The 18,166-nt window shown below is 42.2% G+C and overlaps 1 protein-coding gene across 2 annotated transcripts in view; it reads right to left on the reverse strand.

Annotated features, from left to right (window-relative positions):
- Positions 1-18,166, reverse strand: part of fgf14 (fibroblast growth factor 14) — a gene marked incomplete at both ends in the record, with an annotated part of 96,371 nt that overhangs the window by 24,412 nt on the left and 53,793 nt on the right. The window contains one exon of one of the 2 annotated variants that reach the window (XM_080038214.1): positions 6,979-7,171. The exons of the other annotated variant lie outside the window; for it this stretch is intronic. Within the exon in view, the coding sequence (XP_079894340.1) occupies positions 6,979-7,171 (193 nt within the window). Of the gene's footprint in view, positions 1-6,978; positions 7,172-18,166 lie in introns of those variants that run through there. 2 annotated transcript variants of the gene reach the window in all.

The raw sequence follows: 18,166 nt of genomic DNA on the forward strand, positions 1-18,166 counted from the left end.
TTATGTGTGTGTGTGTGTGTGTGTGTGTGTGTGTGTGTGTGTGTGTGTGTGTGTGTGTGTGTGTGTGTGTGTGTGTGTGTGTGTGTGTGTGAGGTTGCTTGTGTGAAAAAGACAGAGATATGAAAAGAGAGACCATAGCTACAGAAGTCAATAGGTATTGCTGAGGGCAGAGAAAGGCTATTTTGCAGTGGGTGCAAAGCTCAAGGCAGTCTTCTCTTCTGAAATGGCTAGTTGTCGGGTGATGGCATTGTAGGTATAGCTCTGAGAGCGTTTCGTTCCCTGCTGCCTGAATAGAGGAGAAAATGCCTGTCTGCTGGTGTGTTGGAGCAATGCCAATACGACGGCATTCAACTGCACTGCTTTGTTGCCTCACCAGAACAATTAAAAGGTGGCTAAAGCAGAATTTGACTTGTCAGAGAAGCTATACGATGCACTGAGCAGACTGACAGCATCTCTATGGGTTACAATAATAATATGCATTTAAAGCTGTTGCAGGCATTCAGCGACTGACAGATGTGACAGTGAAGACAGCACTTTTTCTCTTTTTATGGTGTTACAGAGCTGATGAACTTGTATGTGTGAAGGATGTACTATAGAAGGTGTTTGTGAGTAACACAGATGGATTTTTTCATCTAAACAGGATACACCGGTCTTTCAGTTATTGTTACCCGCCTGCGTTAACACTAACACTGTAAATTGCTTTCCTCCAGATTGATTCGTTATTTTCCCTCCTTTTAAAGCACAATTTCCATTCCGTCAGTCATGATTTAAGTAGAACGTTTTTATGCAAAATAATGACATAAAGTAAAATAATTGATATAGTATGCCACATTTTCAACATATTGGCTTATAATTTTGACTTACCATGAAACTATTTTCTTTGTCACGATATTTTATTTTCAAATAGGCTTTGGTCTTTGCCCATGACAAGTTACCGGACACCTTCAAAAGCCTTGGCTTTGTCCAACCAATAGTCCAACACCCAAAGATATTCAGTTTCCAGTGCAGTAAAACTAAGGAATGTGAGAAAATGTCACATTAACACACCTAGAACCAAGACATTTTGAGTTGATAAATGACTAAAAACTGCTGACTAACATGTCATGTTGCAGTTCGGTTGGAAAGTCTTGGGTTTTAGAGAACAAAAGAAAATGAGGTGAAATGTAAAATATACTAGAAAATGAAAAGGAGCTCATTTCCAAATTGAACTACAGTAGATGTTAGCAGACATTTGGATGTCCCAGGAAAAAATACTGCATGTGTTCAAACCTGGTAACTTAATATATTGATCGTCATTCGGTTGACTAACTCACACTAATCTAAAAGCACTCCTGTACTTCAAATCAGACACTTCAAATGTGTTGCCTCAAGGAGATTGGTTCTCAAGCCCTGGGTAAAAAAACAAACATTCAACCTCTCTCTTCTCATTATTTCTCTGTTGGACGTACATTAGCTGATGTAACTTAATAAATAATCCTTTCAAACGCATAAGCATCCAACAATCAGAGAGTTGAAGAACACACATTCCCTACAGTCTAGTGACGAGGGAGGGGGGAGAGTGGGTGAGTTTTCATATTGCAGACACACACAGAAACACACACCCATGCACGACAAACACAAGCTCTGCACACACACAATTCCACATGAATTTTTAATGGCCACCACACAATTCCCTTGGGCAAACCCTCTTGTGCGGACACACAAAGTTGGCGAACCTGCGATCGATTAATAACTTTGATCAGCAGCATGTAAACAGTGCATGGCGGTAAGATTGATTCTGAAGGCAGATCCATAAGGGGCAATCTGTAATAATTAAAACTGCATAACTGGTTGTGTGTGTGTGGGTGTGTGTGTGTGTGTGTGTGTACGCGCATGTGCTTCTACGCGCATGTACGTGTGTGTGTGGAGGTGAACTTGGCTGCTCTATCGTGCTATAAATCATGTAATGTTGGCTGTGATCCCTGGGGCGAGCCAGCCAGAATATATATCACACACACACACACACACACACACACACACACACACACACACACACACACACACACACACACACACACACACACACACACACACACACACACACACACACACACACACACACACACACACACACACACACACACACACACACACACACACACACACACACACACACACACACACACACACACACACCTTATTTCGTCTTTAGTTTTGATATTTCAGTATATCATATATAACAATATATATGTATACAATTCGATCAAATGGGAATACAACTGGATAGAAAATGTATAAATATATGATACAACTTTGTGAATTTAGTTTCAATAATGTATTGCTGTTGAAACATAATGTGATTGTCTGAGTGAATGTCCTGATTTCAATCATGTTCTCGAATAACCAGTGCATTATTTACGACTGACAATTCCACATCAAACATTCGTATATACGGTATGTATGCTAAACATCAGAGTGAAATAACGGGTATTGTAATTCCCACAAAGCTGGTAACCCATTGATACCACTCATGCTGAAGGTCGCACTCACTCATGGGCAATGGATGAAACGTTTCAGAGGGATTCGAGGTCATTTATTCTCCTCTTCCGAAGCAAAATGCGCTGAATATCCCCCATTTTCTACACCACAGAGACACACTGATTATGAAATATTTAGTAAGTATAAGGCAGGTTATCAGAGATCAGATTGAGAATGAAAAGAAGGATAATTGCCTTATTAAACTATCATAAAGGGGAATATGAGATAGTGGTGTGCAAAGATGTGCAGTGGTGGGTTTTTAGCATGACACAGCATTTCCAGTTCTGTCAGGCAAGTTCCTAATGCTGTTTTCTGCCCCCACCTAAATATTCACAGCTGCTTACATAAGGTCTATGTGGAATTCCCTCAGTCGAGAAGATCCTTGACTCAGTTTTTACTCCGTTTTTTTTTTATCTCTCTTCTCTCCGTTTCTATCTCCGTGTATCTGAATGTTCCCACAATATAAACAGACCAAAAAGGTAAAAAAAAAAAAGTGCTGTTTATTACCGATAAAGCAATGAGCCTCTAGTCCTCAGTTGGTAATATATTTTAAACAAATACACGTTACTAAATGACATTTCTGTGTTTCTAGGGAAACAAGAGCGGTGGTTTGGCAGCAGCAGCAAGGGGGGGAGGGGGGGGGAGAGTTTCCTTGAAGACAACAAGATTCACGACCGTTAGGATCTCAAAAATTCAGGGTTGTTCTGCAGCAGAGGTCCTCTCTGCATATAAATTGAACTGTCACAGAAAAGTTGTAGTTTCCCCTACGGCTCCCTCCCTCCCTTCCAGACTTATTTTCTGTTTTGTCATTCCTCTGTCCATGTGTGTGCGTGCGTGCGTGTGTGTGTGAGTGCATGCGTGTGCGCTACACATGTTCAGCTCAGTGCAAAGCAAACTGAGTGGAAGGACGCACGCACGCACACACACACACACACACACACACACACACACACACACACACACACACACACACACACACACACACACACACACACACACACACACACACACACACACACACACACACACACACACACACACACACACACACACACACACACACACACACACACACACACACACACACACACACACACACACACACACTCACACACACACACACACACACACACACACACACACACACACACACACACACAGCTGCAGCAGTTGTAGAGACTGCTGTCAGCCCTGCCCTGCCTGACCCACTTTGGATGTTTCTGGAAAAGGAGAAGGGCTTTTCCAGCCTGCAAAGGAGAAACCCCTTTATCTTGCCTCTGTTGTCATGGGAAACTACATCAAGCCAAATAAAAACTATCAGCCCCTTTTTTCACATTTAGCGTCTATCATCAACAACAACTCGACAATAACAGGTAGCTCTGAAAGCTGACTGATGTTGCACTGCTGTTTCCTGTCAATTTAAGCCTTCAATAAACAGCCACTGTTCACTTAAAAATGGGTTCCTAGATCATGTAAACAAATCTAATGGTCTGATCTATGTAATATGATCTAATGATCAACGGATCTAATCTAGGCAGATAATAGGAGCCAGAGCAGTGAGATTATGGCCGAGCCCCATCTGGATGTGCCTGCAGCTCACTTAGTGGGGTTTGGAGTGTAACAGGATTTACAACTCACATCTAATCCCTTAAAATATCCGTGTGAACGCCGGCTCCACATTAGCTATCAAAATGCATGGCTGGTTTGAAAATTAAAGTTAATATGAAGAAGGGCAATGCAAATCGTTTCCAGCGTATTCCCTCAAGTGTCGGACAAGGAGAGGAGGAAACCACATCTGTGCGCTGCGATGAACACAGGAGACAGCACTTCATTTGGAGTTGTTTATGGGTGCTTATTGTTTTGTTTTAAGGAGAGCCTGTCAAAAAAACTGTTAAAATTAAATCAGGACAATAACTATTGATTTCTGATATATTGATACATTTTCTTTGACAGTTTTACTACACAACTCAACACAATATAACATTGGTTATTTCATTTTGTGGACTTTTTAATACAAAAATCAATACATATTGGGCCTGTAAGAAACACAACAAAATAAAACTAATTTGTGTCAGTGCAAATCAATGCAACGCCATAAGAATAGCTAATCTAGTGTCTCACTCACGAGATCAATACTCAAAAGCCAAAGGGGAATACTGGTGTTAGAGTACATTTCAGAAACCTCCGCCCTCTTTACTCCTGACAGATCTCAGTGGGGATTCTGAAAGTGACTTCAATAAAGAGCCATAGATGGTTATAGGGCTGCTGCTCTGTCCACTGTGGGCTCAGCTGTCACATGGCAAGCCCACTGTCTTTCACACCTGGGAAACCAAGACGACTGTGCATGTCAGCCTGTGTTACCACAACACGTATGACCGGTGGTGCATTCAACTTTATTCGCTCGCAAAAAAAAAGAAAAGAAAAAGGAAAATAAATAAAGAGAAAATGAAGAGCCCTTCTGCCTTCTGGAGGGCCAATATTAAATTAAACACACCAAACAAGCCATTAGTCTTCCTAAGCTTGGTGCTCCTGTGATAATGCGGTGAATAACGAGAGAAAAAGAAAGGAAGAGAAGAAGAGTTAGTGTGTGTGAGAGAGAGAGAGAGAGAGAGAGAGAGAGAGAAACAGTGGCTTTATTTTCAAAGCAGCCTCCTCATGCATAGCAAAGCCCGGTATCACTTGGTAAAGATTTCCCTAATACTCAAGTGAGGGTGAATTTAATTAAGTTAAATCCCATAAGGCATTTAATCACAAATAACATAGTGTTTGCCATGTGCTCTGATTGGATCTTAAAAAAAACTAGGACAATATGATAATTTTAAAAGTCCTTCATTTTTTTTGTTCTCATTGTTTCTGATCTTCTGATCTTCTGTGCATCATTATTCTCAGGCTCAGGTAAAGCCTATAAGTTGCTCTATAAAATGGCCATGGCTGGCCCGCAGGTGGGATGTTGCCACGTCATTTCAAGGTGGCCAGTGCAGGTTGACTTGGCTTCAACATGTCAGAACCAGAGTTATTCAAACCAGATGCCGATTGCTTTAATCTACAACCCCTTTGAAATAAAATTACAATACCACACCAAGCAAGAGCCTGCTTAGAGCCTTGATTGGTTTTCTTAGGCATGGTTTGATATTAATTCCCCCGACAGCATCCTTTGTCTATGACTCTGCGGTTTGGGGATGCTGGACACTACTGATGTTCAAAATTAAAAGATGGATTGTACTATTAGCCAATCCCGAGGCTTCAGAAGAGGAGAGACATTAGAAAAAAATTGGGATAGCCACACACAGATCTTCACACAGAAACAGAGAAACAGCAGCCTGAAGGATAGCCGGTCATAACATGTCATTCACTCTGACCCAGCTGTGGCCTCTATGCCATATAGATCCTGCTATATCAAAGCCATGTTAATCCATGCAGTCACTAAGGGCTACTGAGGTTGGAAATTCTAATTCATAGTGTTGTTCAATTCCATATGAAGCAATCAAAATGGCTCTCTTTGTGAACAAGATGAAAGACTACATTGCTTGGAGCATTCTTTAAATTCAAGTTTGCCATTGAATTATCCAAAATGGTGTCAAATCAGTTCGATTTATAGCGAAGCCATGATGCAACAGGTTTAATACCTGATGATTCCAGGAGGAACAAACAGCCGCTTTCCATCATTCACTAACGAGGGGATATAATTGGAGTAATTTCTTTCCTAAATGAATTATCCTAATTCACTTTTGTAAGAGAAATTAACCTCGCTGTGGGCACCGATTCCAGTGGTGAAATAATTGTTAACAGACGTCTTTAACAATCCCGGGCTTGCCACATTGAAGCGAAAAAGAAAATCGCTTTTGACATTTTCAAAAAACAAATTCGACAAAAAAAAATGAATGTGCGATAAGATTATGTTTGAAAGGCGGATAACCTCCATTCCGTGGGAGATATATTGACCTTTTCGCCTGCATAATAATTAGTTTTTATTCCGGCTTTTGTGATGTACGAGGCATGTTCAGCCAATCGTGAACGTGCTTCATAAAGACCAGGCCCTTTTCAGAAACGCCAGGTGACAGCTCAGAAACGTGTCTAAACCAATTGGTACAACTCCTCACGCCAGGAGCCTGACAGCTAACTGGAATTGCATGTAAATCAGAGGCAGGTTTGGTTTTTTTCAACCAACGAACTGGCCAATGTACGGAACAGATGCGTTATCCCCTTAAATGTAACTTTTTACGCACGGAGGTGCAATTTGGCCACTAGATTCCATCAGTAATAAATACGTATCATTCATTGTAATATTACCTTGTGTACTTTCACCCCATAGGTGACAATGTAACCATGATTGTTAAAGACATAATTAGAGCTTTCAGCCAGCATATTGGATGTATGCACATGTTTGCAGTGGATGCACAACGCTCTCTACGCCAACATCAGCAGCCAGCACCTTGCACACTAGTTCACAAGTTCCCAGACCTTGTCTCCGTAGTCGCCGCTTCTTGAGGCCGAAGATGCGCACTTTAGAGAAGATGTCGACCAGGTTCCCATTGCAGAGCCCCTTGTTCTTGTTGGGGCTCTTCCTCCGTCGGTTGGTCTGGGGCCGGTCTACGTGCTGCTCCCGCGCCTCTCTCTTCTTTCGGATCAGACCACTTGCGATAGCAGCGGCCATGGCACAAAATGTCACACAGCTGCTTTAGGTCCAGTCTGCGCACGGAGCACAGACTCGACAAACAGCCGCCTCTCGGAGCTCGAAGCCCGGGTCACAGTCCCATGATGGCGGCTGGGTGGTCCGTGCCGTGATGTCAAATGTCAAATATGTATGATTTCTTTTAAAAAAAGGAGCTGGGTCTCGATCTTTGTTTGTCCAAACACTACATGGTCACTGCGATATTAAAGCAGCTGCCATCATCACTCGAAAAATTCTTGAGACATGATGGGGGGGGGGGAATGAGATCAGTTCATGCGTAATTCCATACATGCATCATCAATAGCCATAGTCTTGATGAAGAGCTATGGCAAACTCACGCGCAGCGGGATTTTCAGAGGATTATTCATACCTGCACAGTGATGTATTTGTTCATTGTCTGTGAAATGTTCAGTGGCATCGCCTCCTTAAATGTCCAATACCGGCTGCAGCGTCCTCAAAGGCGCATTCACCCATTCTTTCATCCTTTTACCCTCCTCGGTTTTTCTCTTTCTTCTTCTTAAGCCAGACGAGGTTGCTCTGTCACAAGTCGCTGTTTGGGGTTTAGCGGTGGTGGGGACGCCTGTGCATGTCCGCCGCCGGCAATCAAGCAAAAATACATGCGCCTCCTTCGAAGATCAACACTAGAGTGAAGAAGCGAAACGAAAACGAACTCCCCAAGTTTGCAAGAAGCAAAATCAGCGACAGCGACCCTGTGGTGACTGATCGATAGTCACACGGTGATTGATGAGAAGAAATACGCAACCATAGTGGAGTTATAAAACGATGCAGCAGGCTAGATGTCTGAACGCAAACTTGTCTTCCAACCTATACCTGCTGATCTGTTCACAAAACATATTTTCTTCACTGTATTCCACGATCACAGCACAGGTTGTCGGGCTCGATAGGAGCCAGGCATGAAAGGGAAGAAAAAAAGAAAGAAAACTGTTCTAAATCCTGTAGAGATGACGTCTGCATACAAATATATAAAACTTAAACCCCCCGCCGGCGATCAGCAGACACTTCGACCCAGTGGATTTTTACCCATACAGGCGTGGGAGATGAAAACGGCGATCAGTGCGTAAAGGGACGAAGGAAAGTACCGCCACTGATATAAAGCACTGTCCATTTTCCCACGCTCAAAGAGAAATGAAAAAAAACACGACCAGTCGCTCCAGCCTATGTGTGTAGCCTACCGCATGCAGATCAAAAAAACCCTTCCCATCAACAAGTCCTAAGCACTCGTTAGCGCGCGCCTGAGTGAAGAGGCTGCCCTCCCCCACACCCTCCCTCCCTCCTCGACCACCAAGCCCCAAGCTGCTTGAAGGGGGAATGAACAGCCCGCTCTTGATGCTGCTGCTGTCACTAGATGGTAACGTTGTATTCTTCAACGTTTTAGATTGGGCTCTATACTGTATACTTACTAAGGGCAAAAAATAAGACTGTAAAACACTCTCTTTTTGGCTAAATATCTGGAATTCACATAGCCTACATGATAACACGAAGACTATACTGGCATAGTTACATTTCTAAATGTGTATTTCACACCACAAACATGTGGTACATTAAAATGACTTTATATTGTACCTCATAAAAGGTGACAACTAGTTGCTGCACATGTAGAAAAAGGGGGCACATTTATTTGAGTTTGAATCATTTGGGAGGCTTTTCATGGTGTGCGCTCCATTTTACGGTTTCGAGTGGTTTCAGCACCACGGACAGCGCCGCTAATTTCAGCACCCGCACAACGAAGGGAGGGGAACAGCTTCAGTAATAATAAACTGTACTTGAACGTCCACCAGAGACTGCGGGATATCCATCTCGTGTGAACCACCAGCACTTGGAGAGCTGCTTTTATTATTGCACTCAGCCTTATTCCTCCATTAAGATGATGAATTGGAAGCGTCAGTTCCACAAAATAAAAAAGTGGTGAAATATTGTATCCGTTTCTTATAGTTTTGAGGGGGGAGAGATTGGATATGATCGAAGTCTCAATCACAGACACAGCTAAATTAAAACTCAAGAGAGCCATCTGCTGTTTGTGGCTGTAATTAACCGTGTGGTGCTCATAGGGGACTGGAGCGTTGGATTGCTGCTTTGCCCCTGATTGCTGCTTTGCCCCCCCCCCCCCCCCCCCCCCACACACACACACACACACACACTTAATCCTACTCCAATCACTCGATCTGTAGCTGACGGATGCACGCATATACATGTATGTCCCCGTGGCGGTTAAAAGAGCCTCCTGCTCCGGGATGCTGCAGCAGGAGAGACACTGCAGTTAACGCTCCAACCAGCAGCGGACACTGTCAGCTCAACAATGGCCCTACAGCCAGCCTGCGACAACATGCAGAACAAAACTCTGTCACAGGACTGCCTCTGATTTCTATCGTGCTCACTTATAGTTTATAATAGTCTCACAGAGGCGGGGGTATGTGGATTGCTCGAATGTAAAATCGCAACTCAAACGAAAATAAGGGATTATGGATCATCCTTCAAGTTCAAACATATAAGACCCCATTTAAGGCTGGACATATCTTTTTTACAAATAGTTCAATGTATGCACTCTGACAATATTTTTTTCTTCTTCTTTGGAAAAATAATTTTGCAAACGTCTTATGAAACAGTATGTATTCTTTGTTCTTAACACAGCCATTGGTTAGCTTGAGTAATACTAGTATCCCCGATCAATTCTAACATCATGGTGGTCTAGCAAATTACAAAGAAATACCCTTTGGGCTAGATCAGGGTTTAGGATAATACTTGAGCAAATAAGAGAGGAGAGGAGAGGAAAGGCTTTGCACTGTGGCTTTTCAGGCACACAGGACAGTGTAAGTTTAAATGCATGGATTGGTCAGACAAGCTCTCTGCACATAGCACAGTAATGCACATGTAAGAAACCTCACAGCGACACATACTTGAGTAGCAAAAGGAGAATTACTTTCATATCAATCAAAAAAAAACATTGCATGGTGTCATCAAAAAAGCACATCTAAAACACCAGATAAATATTAATCTGGTGAAGCAAAGCATGGGCGCACATACCTACATTTTTTTTCCTCCTACAGGTGAACGAATGAGAGCAAGAGTCCATGGCGGTTCCATTCCAAAACCCTCTCTATACAAGCCAAGACCTTTTCCCTGTGTCTTCCGAGGGCCCCATTTATACTGCCCTTTTCTAGGGGCCTATAACATGGTTACGGTAAACTGACAGTCTGGCCCCAAGCTGTTCACATGCATTTGTTCACAAACACTTGTTGGGGTCACAGAGATAGGAGTTAAGGCAGTTGCATTAACACATTTGGACATTTCCTCTTGAGCCTAGCCTCGACTAAATGTCGCCTCGGGATCTTTGCAAGAAATTAACCACAAATTCACAAATAACACGTGATATGCACATCAGCTTGTATTCCTGTATTATCAATGCATTCTTCACCCAGAGATCCTAATACCATGCACGTATGGATGACCTGTATGGAAAAACATACCGTTTCCAAATCCTCATAGAACCAGCCAAGCACAATCTGATGCAGACTTGTGTAAAGCCACGGTCTCATCGGGTCGCAACATTTTAATCCAATCTCCTCAAGAGGAAATCGCATTAGTGTTAGTTAGATGTCCAGCAGCAGAGCCAGAGCAAATGTCAACCCAGTGGAAATGGGATAAACAACCCATTTGATTATTGCTATTACTTTGCTTGGTGGGGAGGGGGGGGGATGTTCTTTTATCACCTGCTATCCCTGTAGGAAAAGCAGTCAGTGTGTGGGCACTCAGCACTTCTTTAAGGCCCGGACCGTGAAATCAAAAGCAGCTCAACTTGAGCCCCGGAAATCAAATCATCAAAGAAGGGGATTTTAATTTAATTTGAGACGAGTAATACTTTTTTTTTTTTTGCCTTGCTAGGATTTATGTCATTTCTTTTTCTCCGCCTTGTCATTCTCCTCCTCTTTCCCCATCATTGGATATCACCAGTTCATCATCTGAAGCAGTAAAAAGCTTTGGAGCCCGAGTGCGAGTATCCTACAATCAACGTATACACACGTCTCATTTGTTTTGATTAGCCTAATAGTCCGAGCTAATCAGGGAGCTAAGATGGACCAGTGAGTGCGCGTCAAGGGCTTTGTAAGGGGGGGGGGGTGGGGGATGAAAATGGAGAGCTTTTGTCAAGTAGTCACAAATTAAGAGTGCATGGTGAGGCCCTGGAGCAATCAAGACTAGGAATATCTGTTCAAAATAATATGATTATATGGTTATACATGTATATGTACACTGTATATATTTGTATATGTTTTGGACAGATAAGGACAGTGTCAAAATCGTCAAGTAAAACTGATTTATGGAGCACATTTTTCAGTGCTTTACAGATACAAATTTAAAAACACATCTATAAATTACATTTGCAAGAACTTTCTTTTGAAATCTATCCGTGACCCAAATGTTCCCAATAACAAAAAAACATGTCAGAAAAATTGTGAAAATACAGTCTAAACTAGATGCACCAGACATCTAGAATATATTACATGTTGGAGTGCTGCAGCTATTAACAACAGAGAGCCTTTGATGTGGATATTTGCCTCAGTCTAAACATCATATACAGTGGCTTCAGTAAAAAAGCTGGAATGAGATGATACACAGTATATATGAAAAACTGTGAGGCAGTTTAGAATAAGAGGATTTTAACATCCCTTGGGCGAATAAATGGAGAAACAGTGCAGGAATGGAAGAAGGCTCTATGGAGCTTTGGATTTTGACTTTGTACAGAGGGGAGGCAGTAAGAAAGCAAGCACAAGATGTAATGGGTGTGGAGGCGGAAAAGAGGCGGAAGAAATGGGAAATGTACAATGAGCTGGTGCCTATGCATACAGTGTCCATACAGGGATTTTTTTTTAAACTGGGCTTTATACTTAACATACACAGTGGATTAAAACAATCCCATACAAAATTAATAAAACAGTAAAACATGGCGATTATCACTTTATTGGACAGGAACGTAGAAAACTCTTTTAATCTTTTGTTTCGGTGAAAGAGCACCTGAAGGGACGCAATAAACTATTCTATGTCGCCCTCTATAAAGAATTCCTTATCTTGTGAATGTGTGAATGACTTCAGAATGCAGCTGACGTGACACGAGGACAAATCAGTCATGTCCTATTACATGAGGGGTTTTCCTCATGCTATTCTGCTGCAGCAGGTCTGATAACATGCAGGTGAGTTAACGTATTGAGTGAATGAATGAATGCGCTTGCTGGAATGATCAGCCCAGAGAAGCTATCCTTCAGCTTTGCTTTATCGCCGACAAGACCTCTCCTGCTGCTGCTGCACTGTGAATGAATAATACATTAGGCAAAAAAAGAGGGTTAGAAAATAACCCTAGAGAGATTCGCTTCCAAACGAAAGGATGAGCCGATACATTAAGACCCTTTAAATAGCTGGTTCATCATCTCACGCAGGGGTGTCATAAAATCATTGCAATGTACATCAGTTAATGGCCGCGAGGTGTACTAAATATGCCATTGGAGAATATGTATAGCCGCATTACAAGACGTCTCTCTGTTGCGAGCATGATGGAGCATTGCCCCTCCCTATGGGCCCGAGATTAGAATGTAGCCTGCCTGAGGTGTGTAGGACCTCCGACAGAGACATTAATGAAACACAGTGCCTTCATACTGGGAGCTCCACTCACACATAGCCGAGTCCACCATAGATAAATAAATAAATACATTAAAAAAACTTAGTAAACACTCAACTCAACTACACAAACCATAAAACACAATTGCGTGTTTTGCATGAGCCTGTAGTCCTACAAGTGGACAAATCAGAGGAGTTGGAGGGCGGGCTTGCAAGTAGGAATGATCATTGATTGGACAAGTTGATTGAATTGGGAGTTTCCATGGATACAGCTAATAAAAGCCACCTAATTAAGTCTTCTGGGCATCTGTAACATTTGAAGAGAAAGGTCAATTGGTTAAACAACAAAAAGTCTACCGTCGTGTAAACATTTCTCCCAAATTCCCAATGAAAATATTAGCATCAATCAATAAGATGTCGCTTAAGGCATACTTTGGAGCGGTCTCCTAATCATTTCCAGACCTGTATCTACTGTACATACTTATGTGGGGGACTTTTTTTTTTTAAAGACACATTTAAAGAAAACCTGATTGCACCCACTGGAGGGAGGCACACATGAGTTTGAGTGCCAGTGATTAAACACAGCCCCTGTGGCCCCGCACTCACCAGCCCGTGATCGGATAACTACTGAATAATAGCCTCAATCACAAACAGCCTGGTTATACAGGGAATAATCTGTGCTGGAAACAAAAGGAAGGGGATGTGAGGACACTAGTTTGGAGAAAACAGTCAAATATATACAGATGGGGTTTCGAATATAAAGAGCAAGATGACACGATAGGGACCAAAAGCCAGACATTCAGCAGAGGCAAAACAACACTGCCACAATTCACTGAGGATTCATTCAACATGCTGCTCACAAACATCCTCTCTTCGCTCTCTCGCTCTCTTTTTATCTGCCTCATAAACGCGCGCACACACACACACAGACACACACAAACACACACACACAGACACGCATTGCTCCATCCTTTGATCCTATTTTAAGTCTGCAGCAGTGATGGAATGTGCCTTGTCAGCAGCACTGCAGAGTGTGGTTCCTTGGAGAAGCCCTGGGCAGTGTGGGAGAATATCAATTAGTCCAAACCCCTCTGGCAAGACCTGCTTCCGGAGTTGAAGGCTGACACCAAGTGTGTGTGTGTGTGTGTGTGTGTGTGTGTGTGTGTGTGTGTGTGTGTGTGTGTGTGTGTGTGTGTGTGTGTGTGTGTGTGTGTGTGTGTGTGTGTGTGTGTGTGTGTGTGTGTGTGTGTGTGTGTGCGTGTGTGCATTTCTTCATGAGCAAAAAGTGTTGGTGCGTGGGGCGTCTGGGTAAGCAAAAGGTATACGTGTTGCCACTTGCAAATGCATTGAGTGCAAAGGTGAGCGCATTAATATTAATAATTTTTTGATGCAGGTGAAGGGCCTGTTTTTTTTTTTTTTTTTAGTTAGAAGACTTAATCGAATTGTAATGAGGGTGATGCCAGGTCGGGCCAAGCTCTGTTTGTGTATTCATAGATGTGATATGGGGAGGAGGGTGGGGGGGGGGCAGCCATGGACTTTCCAGTGTGGTCCGTGCATTTTTCTTCTCTCTAAGATGGCTCCCTGTCAAGCTGCAGTGTCCTACCTCAACCTACCTCTGATTTATACATATTAAATCCAAACCTTAGCCCTGGGCATAATTTGAATATCTAACCACAATACTTGACAAAGTATAAGAGCCCAAACCCAAACCTAACCAAGAAATAGCAGTCAGAGTGAAGGACTTAAAGGAATAGTTTGAATAGAAGTTATGTACTTTAAGGGTTGATTTCTTGGCCAGACCTTAAAAAACCTCCCTCCGAGTCTATGCTGGTTGCCTGGAAACTGGTCCCTGCTAGGAAGCAGCCCGGTACTGCTTGAGGTTAAGTTTAATAGAATGGTAATGAGGGTGATGTCAACTCAGGTCAAACTCTTAATTGTGAATTCCACAACAACTGCAATAAGACAAAAATTAAACCACACAGTTTCCAAACAGACAGACACCCAAGTCAGACACTCTATCGTTCAAGATATCAGGGTCTGGATTTCCAACTGAAAGCTGCAATATATGATGTTTTAAAAATTGCTATTGGCACTATCAATAGATCTTTCACATAACAGGATGGGAAATATTTGTTACAATGTTCAAAAATATTGCTCAATGGAGCTTTATCATGTATGAACTACCATACTGAAAAATAAGTGGACTATATATAACCATGCTTTGTATATGAATTATAAACTTTATGACAACATAAGAAATGGGCTCTTGTTAATAAAACGATAGTCATACTAAAAATTACACCTGCATGAAATATTATGTCCAATGAGTGTGTTTTGTATCCCTCCTTTTTTAGTGTTTCCATCCTGGAGGTCTATTAAGGTGTGAATATACGTTATGGGCCATAGATCTCCGATGAGACAAGTGTGTGTGTGTGTGTGTGTGTGTGTGTGTGTGTGTGTGTGTGTGTGTGTGTGTGTGTGTGTGTGTGTGTGTGTGTGTGCGCGTGTGAGTGGGACGTCCCCGCCTCCTCTGATTGAGAACAGCAATAAAGTTTTCCCCAGGAGACAATGAAAGACTAATGATGTCTGTAATGGCCAAAGTTATGACGCTAACTGTCATTAGCCGCCGCGGCACTTTGGCTGCTGTGACCTTCTGTGGCCCTGAGAATAAAATAAGAAATAAAAAAAAAGAAAAGAGATGATAAAACGCCATGACAGAAATAGTGTGTGTGCGTGCCAGTGTTTGACTGTGAGAGCTAATGGAGGTGACAAGGGGGGGACTAGGAGTGCCTTGATTAGTCTGAAGTGACTGGGGTTAATATTCTAGTATATGACAGAGGTCGTTACCGGTGGACATTACCACACACTCAAGACGCCCATTAACACTGACACGGATCAAATGTTACCAAAGCTCCGGATACATTAAAACACATCACGTCACGCACTGTATCCCCAGAATCCACTCAGTCTAATGAAAGGTGGACCACAGTGCTGATATAGACTGCAGTTAGTCCGTTATCTCAAATGTAAAAACCAAACAGCATGTCCAACTACATCCGAATAACAAACAATGACATCTTAAGACAACAGTTGCCAATTTTTTTTAATTAAAAAAATCAATTTAAAGACTTGGTTGTAATGTCATCTTTCTGAGTTTGAACATATTTAGCAGAGAGTTGGATTCTCCATTGAATAGGCTGCTGTTCTCATCATTAGTGTCAGTCAGTCTTGTCAACATGCTGTAATCCTTGATTTTAACCAGATACATTTAGTATCAGACATCACTAAGGTATTAGCCTATTTTCTGTCATACTGTACTATAGATGATATCTGAAATCTGTGCTTTTGCTTCAATTATTCAAATAAGTATGGTCTACATACTCACACCTATGTCGATAAAGCCCTTTATGAGGTAAGACCCCTGATCCTGCTGTGGTTAGAAGTAATGTATACATGTGTACTCCCTGTCAACATTAGTATGCGATGATAGAATTATTTCATCCAAGTAGACTAAAAAACCTTAGAGCATTTCTTGGCGATCAGCAGCGTTGATGGTAAAATGGAAGTGAATGTGTTTTTTTTTGTTAATAATTTCAGGTAATTAGTACTTGTCAGCTCACCATATAAGCTCATTGTAACGTAGTGACATTATAACAGGCAAAAAGTACATGAATTTTCAACTCAAACTACAAACATTGTGGCAGTGTAGCCTATTGCACCGATCACTCACGGTTTGCTTGCGTTGCTCACAGTATAAATTATCATGTCAATGTTGCTCTTAGCTAGACGCTAATTCATCAACTTGACACACAGTTTGTTTGTCAGGAGGGGAGCTGAATGTAGTGCTAGATTTAACAAGGCCGTTCAAACAAAAGAAGTGCATTTGATGAACAATAATCCAGCTCATTTGCTCCATCTGTGTTGGTGCAGCAGAGCACCGCCGGAGGCTTTCAAATCGTGTGTGTCATATAACCTCACATCTGCACTTCAGGAAGTTTCACAAACCTTGTCTGCTGCTGTTTTTCAAATGAGAGTTTAAAAAAAAAATGCAGACCGAGTTGGGGTCGTTTTGAACCTACTGACATACTTCAAATTGCTTTACCACTTACAAAATGCTTTACTTCCTTTCGACCACTAGAGGGCAGTGCAGAGCTCAGCAGGACTTTGCTGCAGGATTACAGTGTTGATCAAGCAGAGGCCAACTGCTCCACACAGACAGAGAGAGACAATACAGTATACTGTGGTTTCATTCAAACAAGTTTCTCCTTCCTAAAATGAGGGATGCATGGCTTCTACACTGCCAACAATCAAACAGTACCCACTAAAAGGAACTTCCAAATTGCAATGGAGCAACACACAGTGGGAAAAGATCCAGTGCATTATACATGGGGTATCTTTCCGGTGAGGTAACAAGTCTGTCATGTCAATGCTTTGCCCTGTCTGTAACCACTATATTTAGATAGAGTATATTTCCACTGTACTTAGATAACCAGATGTCTAAGCCCCTTGAATCAGAATTGGAACCCTTTAACAAGAGCACTCTTTTGTCTTAAGACAACCCAAGATGCCCTCAAGTGGCCAAACGGGGCTACATCACGGATTATTTAGGATTTCACTTGACTGATAATGACATCCCACTGATGTCAGTCTCTCCATCTGTTTATCAAATCAACAGTTCCATCAATCAATCAACTAATTCAAACAAGTTCTGACAACATGATGAGGGAGTGAGGCTTTGTTGTGAGCAGTAACTAATATCAGAGTCAGTAATGATGAGCCATAGTGTGATGGGGAGTTTCTGGTTTCTGTAAAAGACCATTTGATCCTAATTTCTGTATGTTCTGTATGTATACTGGTCATGAGTCAATGTGTATGTGACTGATAGAAAGAGATAATGGAATAGAGTGAATATTACAATTTCAATATGTTACGCAATGGATGGAGCCACAGAGGGCTCTATGATATATAGATCAGAGCCTAAGGACACCCAGTTTCCAATAGCCGTCAGTGGTGCAGTGCCTTAGGATCTCGCACACACACACACACACACACACACACACACACACACACACACACACACACACACACACACACACACACACACACACACACACACACACACACACACACACACACACACACACACACACACACACACACACACACACACACACACACACACACACACACACACACAGCTTGTTGTTGTTAATGTGAACAGGGGAGCACAACAGCCATCCGACCACAGTTGGCATTGTGTTAAATGTAAAGCAGACCTTTACTTACCAATCACTTACAGTCACTGACTCTCTAAGTGCACTCCAATCACTGGGATGGAAATACAAAAACAAA

The sequence above is a fragment of the Ammodytes marinus genome, assembly GCF_949987685.1.
Source record: "Ammodytes marinus genome assembly, chromosome: 12".
Taxonomy (NCBI): Eukaryota; Metazoa; Chordata; class Actinopteri; order Uranoscopiformes; family Ammodytidae; genus Ammodytes; species Ammodytes marinus.